The sequence below is a fragment of the Medicago sativa genome, chromosome 4 (genome assembly GCF_051527215.1).
Source record: "Medicago sativa cultivar Bolivia chromosome 4, Bolivia_mono, whole genome shotgun sequence".
Lineage (NCBI taxonomy): Eukaryota > Viridiplantae > Streptophyta > Magnoliopsida > Fabales > Fabaceae > Medicago > Medicago sativa.
This window is the reverse complement of record NC_140752.1, coordinates 14,730,321-14,741,989: the sequence shown is the minus strand read 5'-3', so window position 1 is coordinate 14,741,989 and position 11,669 is coordinate 14,730,321. Positions and strand designations below refer to the sequence as shown.

The 11,669-nt window shown below is 34.5% G+C and overlaps 1 protein-coding gene across 1 annotated transcript; it reads right to left on the bottom strand.

Moving 5' to 3' along the window:
- Positions 1 to 456: 456 nt before the first annotated feature.
- LOC146926587 (receptor-like protein 7) lies at positions 457 to 3,693 on the bottom strand. Its single transcript, XM_085758869.1, has one exon. It carries the CDS (start codon positions 3,650 to 3,652, stop codon positions 614 to 616), a length of 3,039 nt encoding a protein of 1,012 aa, XP_085614995.1. The 5' UTR covers positions 3,653 to 3,693; the 3' UTR covers positions 457 to 613.
- Between the last annotated feature and the right edge of the window lie 7,976 nt (positions 3,694 to 11,669).

Genomic DNA, 11,669 nt, shown 5'->3' with positions numbered 1-11,669 from the left:
CCAACTGAACTAAGCTCATTTTTTTTTTTTTTTTGAAAACCCAATAGAAAATATGGGTCAAACTAACCTTAGTCCATTGTAAAAATAAGTCCAGCAAAACTGAAACCCTAATAACATTGTCTTCCTCCTTTCACTCAAAAGTGAAAGTTGAAACAGCAGCCTCCTCTAAAATTCTTCAACACAACTCTAGCACTTCTCTAGAAACCTCTAAACTCTCACCATCACTCAAGATTTCGATTTATTTCTTTAATTCATATTTATAAAATAAATTCTCGAATTTGGGAGAACCAATACGAACCGCGAACCAATTTGCAGTTCTCAGTGTATCACACGAATTATGTAGCTATGGTATCGACATCTAGCTGACAATCAGAATCAAATTAAACAAATGTTTTAAAGTCTTAAAGGCTTTATATCAAGATTTTGGATTTGTATTTTGAATGAAATACTATTACCATAATTCTCAGTGACACTGTTTTATATAAACTTTATAGAATGTTCATTCAAAGTTTTAATACATATCATCACACAGAAAGGAGTAAACAAAAAGTATACTTAAACGGAAATAAAAAACATTATTTTAAAAGTTATCACAATCCTGCCACTAATGCTATCACCACCTTAAAATTCTGTATGTCTGTCCTCTATCAGTTACATATTCAAAATGCATCCTCCGGAAGATCCAACAGAGAATTTTGTCTACGAGTTTCCAATAACTTACTCTCCATTTCTTCCAAAACAAGAGGGGTCCAATGATGATTCCGAGCCCAAAAACAAATCCCAACTCCACACTTAAAAAATTCCAGTCAATCGAACAAGCTAACCTTTCACATGCTGGTTGCGAGTGCAGTTCATCCCGCTTTTTACCGTATAGTGTTGCAGTCAGCGGAGGACCATATAGTCCATCATTACCTTCAAACGAAGATGCTTCAAATGACTGAAGTTGGGTACCTGTTGGGATCTTCCCCACCAAATGATTAAAGGATAGGTTCAAACAAGAAAGGAAGAACAAGCTTGCAAGCTGTACAGGAATTTCACCAACCAAAGAGTTATTTGAGAGGTCTAATGACTCTAGCTGTTTCAGGTTTGCAATAGTTGATGGGATTTCACCAGAAAAAGCATTGTTTGAAAAGTTGAGAACATGGATTGCTTTAAATTTCATTAGCATCTCTGGTATTGGTCCTTCGAAATGATTGGATGAGAAATCAATGGCTGTAAAGATTGTTAGAATTTTTTGATACTTAATTTCTTGACCTTTATTGGAAACCGTCACACTATCTTGGTAATATGAGTAAAAGTTCTTTCCCTTGCTGTAGATGAAGTCTGATATAGAATCATTTTCATCATGCATCATTCTTTCCCATGTCGTGAAATATTTTTCTGGTATTTTTCCATTGAAATTGTTGAAAGCAATGTCCTTAATTTGAATCATTTTCCAAGGTTTATTTTCTAGTGAATGTGAACATTCTATGGAACCATGCAATCTATTGTTTCGCAAAACCAAGACACTAAGTGTTGGTATGTGTTTCAAAAAGCACGGGAAACCACCAACAATTTGATTTGATCCGAGGTCCAATACCTTTAATGATGAGCAGTGGGAGAGAGACTTGGGAATTGGCCCATGTAAGAGATTTCCATGGAAGTTCAAAGAGCTTGCAACACAAGAAGTTGGAAACATATCTGGTATAGATCCATTTAGATTGTTATTCCTCAAATTTAATGCCTCAAGAGTACTAGTCATTGTCAGTAAACATGGAGAAATTGTTCCCGAGATGTTGTTGAAGGAAAGATCAAGCACTTGGAGATATGAAGCATTGCAAAGGGAATCAGGAATGCTTCCTTGTAAACTATTATTTGAAAGAGATAGAAAATTTGTGGAAGATAGGAAATTACCAATATCATGTGGGATAACAGAGAAATTGTTGGTTGAGTAATCCAAATATCCAATAGATTCAGGAAAAATAGGTATTGATCCATGAATCTGGTTGTTCTGAAGGTCAATAAGATAAAGGTTGGAAGTAAAATTATGCATAGAACCTTCCAGTTCTGTGAGAAAATTGTGAGAAATAATAAGCCGTTCAAGACTTTGTAGTTTCCAAATCCAATTGGGCACAACTCCTTGAATTTGGTTAGCTGAAAGGTCTAGAAATTCCAATGTTGATTGATTTCTCAAGAATCTAGGGAAAGTTTGCAAGTTGCAGGATGCCAAAGATAGACTATTAAAATTGGGAAAGGAAATCTGATCAACATTTGCATCATTCTCATTGATTGATATGTTGTTGTATGAAATGTATAGTGAAGTTAAATTTCTAAGCTTCAAAAGGTCATCTAGTTGTAGTGACCCATACAACCTATTATAGGAAAGTGAAAGGAAAGAAAGTGAATGGAGCTGGAAGATAGATGTTGGAAAAGGCCCTGATATATTATTTCTACTTAAATGAAGGTGTTTCAATACAGAGGAAGACACATTTATGAATTCTTTAAATTTACTAAACTGGTTGGATATAAGCCAAATTTCCTCCAAAGATGGGAGTGTAAAAAGGTAGGAAGGAATTGAACCACTTAAATCATTATAAGAAAGGTCTAGGAAGGTAAGGTGTGTGAGGTTTGACAGTGAGTTGGGAAGTGTTCCATATAGTTGACAGTCAGAAAAATCCAAGAGGAATAAGTTTGTCATGTTACCAATAGCGTGTGGAAATGCTCCAGAGAAACCTGTGTTACTCAGTATAATGCTATGGAGATATTCACTAAGTGAGTAGTTTGGAAAATAAACATGGAGATTGGGGTTGTCAGATAAGTTAATAAATGACAGTGTTCTAATTTGAAAGATGGTTTGTGGAAATGTACCAGTCAATCCACAATCATAAAGATTGAGGGTGGTTAGGTTTTTAAAATTAGTAAATGTTTGTGGCACTGGGGATGAAAAATTGTTGTCACCAAGAATAATGACTGATAGGTTCTCAAGTTTTGAAAGGGAAGAATCAAGGGGTCCTGATAGATTACAGTTAGACATGCTCAGTTCTTGTAGGTCGCTCAAAGGCAACAAAGCATTGATCCATTCATGTCCCTGAGATGTTATACTTATACCATCTAGATACAAATGCCTCATATTGGTGAGATTTTGGATAAGCTTTTGTAAATTTGGGATTTTAGGTTTTGGGTCGACATCAAAAGAGAGATCAAGAGTAACCAACTTCGTGAGCTGGGAAATCTCTATTGGAATTTTCCCCACAAATTCATTATATGACAAATCTAGATAAGTCAACTTCACCAACTTGTTGAATGCTGATGGAATGGAAGAATTTAAATAATTATCAGCCAAGTTCAGTTTCTTGAGATGTAGGAGATTGAAAAGACTACTTGATTCGTTAAATCCACCAGAAATAGATTCTTCACTAAGGTCAAGGCCAATGATATATCCCTCACTGTCACAGGTAACACCACTCCAATTGCAACAAGCAATGCTTTGATTCCACAATTTTAGTTTCGTGGAATTTTCAGGGTCGAATGTGAGATTGTTTTTTAATTGAAGCAACAATGATTGTTGATCTTTAAGACATTTTGCAGAGGAAAGAGAGGTTTGGAAAGTGAAAAAAATGCAGTAGTAGCAGAAAAGGAAGGAAAACAACGAAAGTAATGTAATTGATCTCATTGTTGATTAATACTCTGAGTGACAACAACAGCACAAATGGTTTGTTTTATAATGTTTCAGAAATATGTATATAATTGTGGAACAGGCTAAAAGTCTTGAGAGAAATTTCGTGGAACATGACCACATTTTTCTATCAGGTGATATTAATGACGACTTCCAAGTCTTCCATTATGATGCATTAAAGTTGTCCACTTTCCATATTAAACATTACTATCTTTTTGGGTCGTCCATTGTGGATGAGAAAAAAAGTTACCTTAAAAAGGGCATTGAGTGTCTTTGTACAGCCATGCTATGTTGTTGCCACCAGTCAAATGATAGGAAAGTTCATTGTATCTGTATCAAAGAATTTAAGCATTGTAGGAGATTGGAATGAAGAAAGTTAATTAATTAGGCACATCAATGTAGGGTCACTTAGCTTGTAGGAGCCGCTTCTAATGCACTCAACGAAGATGGTTCTTCTATAAACACAATTTCTCAATTAGCACTCAAGTGGAGAAATCATAGTCATTTTAAAGCAGATGATAATCATTTTCTATAGATTTTGATTTTTGTTGTTGAATTGAATTGTATAATCATTTTTGTCATAAATAATAGATTTAATATATGGTGACACTGTACTCACTTCTTGTAATTTCTGTTGCAGCATTTAAAAATTGGAAGCTGATCATGAATTAAAGAATGAAATACACAGAAATTCTCCATTTCTTTTCCCAAACAATTGTATTCTTTTGCAAACTCCCTGGTTGATAACTTTTACAATCTATAGGAATAATAGCAGAATGAGTAGTCAAATTACAAATTTAGTCCATGTAATTAACAAAGAAGTGGTTGTTTGAAAATCAAATCCTAAGTGTTTATCTTTTATGTATTTCAAATTTGATTTGATTCTTGAAAGGGAAGGCCAACATTGTTTCTTCCTTTTTTACCTCCACTTTGATGTGGCTATATTTTTGTTTTCCCACTTTCACTTGTGTCTGATTACATCTCTAAGCCATTTATTAGTGGGTTAATTATGTTTTTATCTAAATATGTTAACTTTTCGTTTTAGTCTCCCTAATTTTTTTTTTCAACTTTTATCCAATTTTTTTTAATCTTCACTTTTGATCCCTCTTTTAAAGTAAACTCATATGTAGAATTCATATTTTTGAATAAAATTTTGCAGAAAAATTTATAATATTATAAGAATCTTTCCCAAGAAATTAGAATTTTTTAACAAAACATGAATTAAATATGAACTTTTATATTTTTGGTGGTTAAAAATTCATATTTAATTTATGTTTAGTCAAAAAATTCTAATTTTTCTGGAAGTGATTTTTACAATATTCTACACATTTTAGCTCAATTTCATTAAAAAATACAAACATTTACTTAAAAATAAGGACCAAAAATAGTGATTGAAAATTTTATAGGGACTAAAAGTTGAAGGAAAATTTTAGAGGGGCTAAAAGGATAAATTGGTATATTTACAGAGACCAAAAACATATTTAACCCTTAGTTTTATTAGTGACATGCCCATGAACTCAATGTCTTAAGCATTGTTGTTAAAATCACGACTTAAATCCCAAAATCTAAGATTTTGCGACTTTACCCACCTTATCGATCCAAATCCATTGCAGAATAAAAAAACAGGACAAGTTCTAGTAAAATCGCATATAGTCATGAAATTCCTGCAAAATCGTAGGGTTTTACAAGACTTTAAATGATTCTAGGATTTTTTTATTTGTTGATACAATTCAATTTTGACCCGGTTCGCATAAAATCGTAGGTTTCCCTAACATCTAGGCTTTGAGTTATAAGTGTTTTCTGGACTTGGAACTTTGAGTCATTTATGACAATATGCAATTTATAACTTTTTTTTTTTGTTGATAAAGCTAGAAAAATGCAATAAAAATAAAGGGAAAAACACAATATTGGGGGGACTAGGCCAAAACCCAATTAACAAAAAGAACAGTAAAGCAAAGTCACTTCCTAAGTAGCCATAATTTATAACATATATTTATGATTATTTTTGTTTTGGTAGAATTCATCTATTATGATTGTGATTTTATGATTTTCGATTTTGCTATCCTATATTGATTCTACAAAAATAGTTGAGTAAAATCCTTCAATTTATGTACCAAAAAAAATCCTTCGATTTCAATTTTACGATTTTTCGATTTTGCTATTCCCTTTCGATCTAAAGCAAAATCTTAATGTTTTTGGTAAATGTATAATAACTAATTCACTTGTGTGGTTGCTCTTAGTTTAATGTGGATGATCCCCGAACTCACGCTATGACCCAACAAGCACGACATCCAAAATCTTGGTTCAACCAATTTAATTAATAAATTCTTTTCATGGTTAATAAAGTCTTTAACTTCATTTAAACCAAAAAAAAAAGAGTCTTTAACTCAAACAAGTCCTTAGTTTATATACACATTCCGCTGCTACTTTTACAAAGCACTGATCATGTGTTTGATATGCAGCACCATATGATTGCTTATCAAAATAATTGCTCTATGTGAGAAAAATATGAACATACAAGGTAACGAAAATAATTGCTTATCCCACAATTTACTGAGAAATTTTCATTTTTCCAGGCTCTGATTGTTCGAATGTAGCAAATACCTTCACAAGAAGCATAACAATTTAAAGCCAAGGTAAATTTACTCAATTCTTTTAAGTATAAAATTGTTGATGTGATTTAACAACTTAAGCTTTTGGTATTGTTAGTCCATGACATGATATAACCCCGTTTACAATATTGTCTATAGTTCAACCAAGATTTAAAATTGTGGTAGTGTTGTGTTGTGATATTTTATGTTGTGGAAAGTTTCGATCAAATACGGATGTTGTTGCCACATTTGCGGTTGCGATGCACATGCAGTGACATCAAAGACTTTGATGTTACATTACAGCCACATTTGTTGCTGTAGACTGTTTTTCAAAATCTTCAATTGGTTACTCTTTATCTGAAATAAAAAGATCCTACAGATGACAAGTCTGTGCATTATCACATTTCAAGTCCAAATGACACTTTTTAAGAGCTAAATACTTGGAACATTCGTGAGATATTATATGTATATGTTTGAATACTTGGCTATCTATCAGAAATATTAACTGTGTTATATTTTACTTTCAGAGAAAAAGAACCAGAGCTGCTTAGATAAGGAGAATTGTTAATGAGGGAGTTTGAAGAATGACGCAGGACGACTTGCTACAGTTGCTGCAACGAATGTAGCTATCCTTGATTTAGGATGTTAACACTATTGACACTATTAACGAATGTAGCTATCCTTTGAACCTGTTTGGTCAATGGTCATCATGGAAAAGCTAAAAATGATTTTTGTGATTGTAGATAAGTACCTTTCTTGTTCTGGTTTACTCAATAGATTAACTTTTAGTTGGACTTATTGGTGCTAAACATAGTTAATTGTCTATGAATCAAGTCTAAAAATTTATATTTTCTGGTTGAAATGCTGTGAAACAGCTGAACTTTGTACTAGAATGAGGTGAAGGAAAGACTAAACATGCAAGGAATCAACTTACGAATTTAGAATCTGCACTTGGCATTTGTCTTTGAAGGTTAAAGTTATAGTAGGGAGGTACAATCTCATACAAATTTATTGAAGATTTGCAATGAAATTAATGTACAATATACCAATTAGAGAATTTTAGACTTGAATTCAAGTCACAGTAGATATGTCTATATCAGTGCCAATGTGATAAGTCTACCAGAAAAATAAGCCATGGCAAATGATTCAAATTGTGGACATTGCTTTAAACAATTTCAATGGAAAAATACCAGAAAAATATTTCACAGCATGGGAAAAAATGATGCATGATGAAAATGATTCTATATCAGACTTCATCCGCATGGGAAAGGACGTATACTCATATTACCATGATAGTGTGACAGTTTCCAATAAAGGTCAAGAAATGAAGTATGAAAAAATTCTAACAATCTTCACAGCCATTGATTTATCATCCAATCATTTTGAAGGTCAAATACCAGAAGTGATGATGAACTTCAAAGAACTTCATGTCTCAACTCTTCAAATAATTATCTCTCCGTTTTCTGCGACAAATCTCGACGCCTTGGATTTCTGCGACAAAGCCAGCCACCAAATTTAAGAAAATGATAACGAAGAACAATTTTTGATTTTCTCCGTTTTTGTCTACACTGTTCTCGCTCTCCGCAGATCATGCGTTGTTCGGAAGTTCTGTCTCTCATGCTATCACGATCAACTCGATCCCTTCTCTATCTACTTGATTGACGCGTGGATCAGTGACGCCATTGGCCCAAACCTCGAGGAGTTTCATCTCACTCTGCTTACTGCCGCCTGCCTCAACAACGTCCCTCTCTCCCTCTTCTCCTGCCCTAACCTTGTCTCTCTCTCTCTCTCTCTCTCAGGCAAAAATTCCTTTCATCCCTTTTGTTTTTTATTTAATTTTTTAATTTATATTTGCACAGTTCATGTAATGTACTTCAGTTTCAATGACTATATCATTCTGCAATTGCAAGACAATTCGGAAATTTTCTTACCGTCACTGAAGCTGCCGCAACTACTACACATGTATCACTTGGATTTAAATTCTACCAATATCCTTCTCTCTGGCTGTCCTATTCTCGAAAATCTGGAACTTTCTTTTGCTCCTGAATCTTGGCCACACTTCGGGTGTCATCTTCAACCTTAAAGAGATTAAAAATCGATGTTGAGAATGAGGTTGGGGCTTACCTTGAAATAGTCGTGCCTGATCTCAAAGTACCTTAGCCTCACCAATACCACGTTTTGTAATGCTGCTGCTGTTGGGAACTGGCACAATGTGGAAGAAGCACATCTTGATGCATTTTCCACTCCTGAAAGTGAATTGTTGAACCTGTACTCAGTCTTCTCCGAGCTCTTTTTAGAATTTTGCCACTTGCTTTATCTAGAGCTCTGGATTCTCTCTTTCAACTCAAGTTTTCTGATCGACATGCTTCAAAAATGTCCTGTGCTGCAAACTCTCATAACATTCAGAGACAAGGTTTGTCTAGAGCTTTGTTGTGTGTGTGTGTGTGTTTTGTTTGGATCTTATATGTGAGTTGTCCATTGTTGATAGATGCATCCATCGTATGATTCATTAGCTTCATATGGATGGGAGGTGAAGCCGAAATGTGTTCCTCAATGTCTCGTATCCCATTTGACTCATATTGACCTTCAAGGAGGATATCTAGGAAATTCAAATGAGCTGGAATTTACTGGCTATGTTTTGCAAACTGAAGCACGGGTACTCCAATTTGCAAAACGTACCCGTACCGGGTACTCCACGGGTACTGGTACTCGTACTGTACGCACCCATGATGTACCAATTTATTTTTTGCTTTTTTTAAACCTTGGTACTGTTATGGTACGGCGGTGGTACTCTCAGGGTACGCATAACCGTTTTTTTCTTGAGAAAATAAGGTTTTTCATTTAAAATTAAATGTGAAGGAAAAGGAAATAATGCAATAACTGCAACTGCAGTATATCATACAAGGGTTCTTATTTTAGAATAAGATGTCATTTGCTCCGAGAAAAGAAAAAGGGGTAGCTATTTGTCAAAAAGTGACGAATGAATATCTTGCTGAGATGAAAGAACTTGACAGATTGCTAATGAAAAAGCAAATCCAGTACAAGTTCCTTTTCCTACTGGAACTATAAGTTTGAATCCGCCGGTTGAGCAATATATTTTCCTCATGCTATGTTATTTTAAATTTATTATTTTTTATCCTAACGTACCCATACCTTTGGTTTTTGAGAAACGTCGTATCCCGTACCCGCATCCGTACCCGTACTGGGTACCGTACCCGCACCCGTGCAACACAGCTGCAAAATGGACTTGTTTTGAAGACAATGCTTATTGATAGTTTTTGGCTAGACCAACCGGGGGAGTAGTTGATAAAAATCTCCGATCTACCAAGGGCATCTGCCATGTGTCAAGTTACATTTCACTGAGCGCTGCATCATCTTAAGGTGTGAATGAACTGTGACCATATTTATTCTATGTGGCTTACTGTATAAAAAGAAGTTATAAGCCTGCACCATTAGCTTTCCCTTGCTTTTACATGCATGCCACCAAATTTTCAACTATATTGGTTGTAGTGGAAATCTATACCCCCAAAGTATCTAACTTTCTTTGATCTTGTAATTTTCTCATAACTAAATCTAAGGAGCTATGTTCAAAAGAAGTATATTTAATATATTAATTTAATTTCCAACCAATTCTATCACCTTGCTGTGTGTATAGGAGGAAATCACGCGTCATGCATATAAAATAGAATAGTGAGGGTGAGAGAAAAGGCAGGTTGGAATTTAGTTAGAATTAAGGGAAAAATTTAAGATTATCCTTCCAATGAGATGCTTGTAGAAGCTCCCATCATTTTGCTGACATTCCTAACATAGATTATCATGGGGGCAATGAGTAGCAGCTTATTGCCTCAAACAGATTATTTGATACAGTATATAAATGTGTTACTTTTCAACTGTTAGTTAGATGTTAGCTATCACTGTTACAGTTAAGTTATAATTTCTGTTTCTGGCAGTTGGCTATTAGCAGCAATTCTGTATGTAAGTTATAAGCACTATAAATCCTTCATACAATTAAATAATCAGCACTATAATTTGACAGAGACATGGAATATGGTTTGAATTTCTTTATTAAATGATATAATTAAAACAAACATAGACAGTGGTACTAGAGATTCATATTCACCTAGTAATACACACGTCTCCCTACCTGAAACAATTAAGGGTGTGTTAGATGGAGGGAAGGGATTAATTATCTTTTTTCAATGTTTTTAGAATGTTATATGACCAAAAAATTGATCACTGGTGCTTGAGTTGATGGGAAGCTTGAGTTGATCACTGGTGCTTTAGAATGTTATATGACCAGAAAATCATTATATGACCAAAAAATTATCTCTAAGTTGGTCTCTGATGGGAAGCTTGAGTTGATCACTGGTGCTAGAAACCAAAAAATTCCCTCACATACTCTTTTTGCAGATGATATAATGATTTTCTGTAGTGCTAAAATGTCTGGTATTCTTAACTTGAAAAGTCTCTTTATAGAGTATGCCAACTGCTCAGGTCAATGTGTTAACCCTGTCAAATCCTCTCTTTACACTAGTTCCTTATCTTCAGCCAGATTAGAAACTATTGTCAGTCAATTAGGGTTCTCTGTGGGGTCTTTTCCCTTCAATTATTTAGGTGTTCCTATCTTCAGAGGCAAACCTAAGTCATCCTATCTACAACCTATTGCTGATAAGATTAAACTCAAGCTTTCATCATGGAAAGCCTCTCTTCTTTCTATTGCTGGTAGAGTGCAACTAGTAAAGTCAGTCATACAAGGCATGTTGATTCATAGCATCTCAGTGTACTCCTGGCCTGTTTCTTTATTAAAGGATATAGAAAAATGTGTTAGGAATTTTATCTGGTCCGGTGATATTGATAAGAGGAAAATGGTTACTGTTGCTTGGCACAAAGTTTGTAAACCTTATGAGGAGGGTGGCCTGGGGATCAGATCACTCACTGCTTTAAATTGTGCCTCTAATCTTAAGCTTTGCTGGGAGCTTCACAATTCTGATGAGCCTTGGGCTCGTATTTTAAGAGCTAGAGTTATTAGAGGAAATAAAATTATAAGGTACCATATTTATTCCTCAATTTGGAGCAGTATAAAAGCAGAACATGATGAAGTTTTACTCAACTCTTGCTGGAACATTGGTAATGGCCAAAAAATTGATTTCTGGAGGGACAATTGGAGTGGAAATGTTCTCTCAGAATTATTTAATATACCAGACTCCATTTCAGCTAATCTTGAAGCCAAAGTGTGTGATTTCATTGCAGAAAATCATTGGAAGATTCCTGAGCCAGTCAGTCATTTATTTCCAAACATCAATCAGCTTGTCTTGCAAATAACTATTCCAAAGGTTGATGCCGAAGACAAAAGAATCTGGAAAGCTAGTATATCTGGAGACCTATCTTTTAAAGAAGCCTATCTTCATAAATCTCCTATTTCA

What these genes read in the sequence shown, in the direction of transcription:
- LOC146926587 (XM_085758869.1), bottom strand. Translation starts at nt 3,652, where the DNA reads ATGAGATCAATTACATTACTTTCGTTGTTTTCCTTCCTTTTCTGCTAC.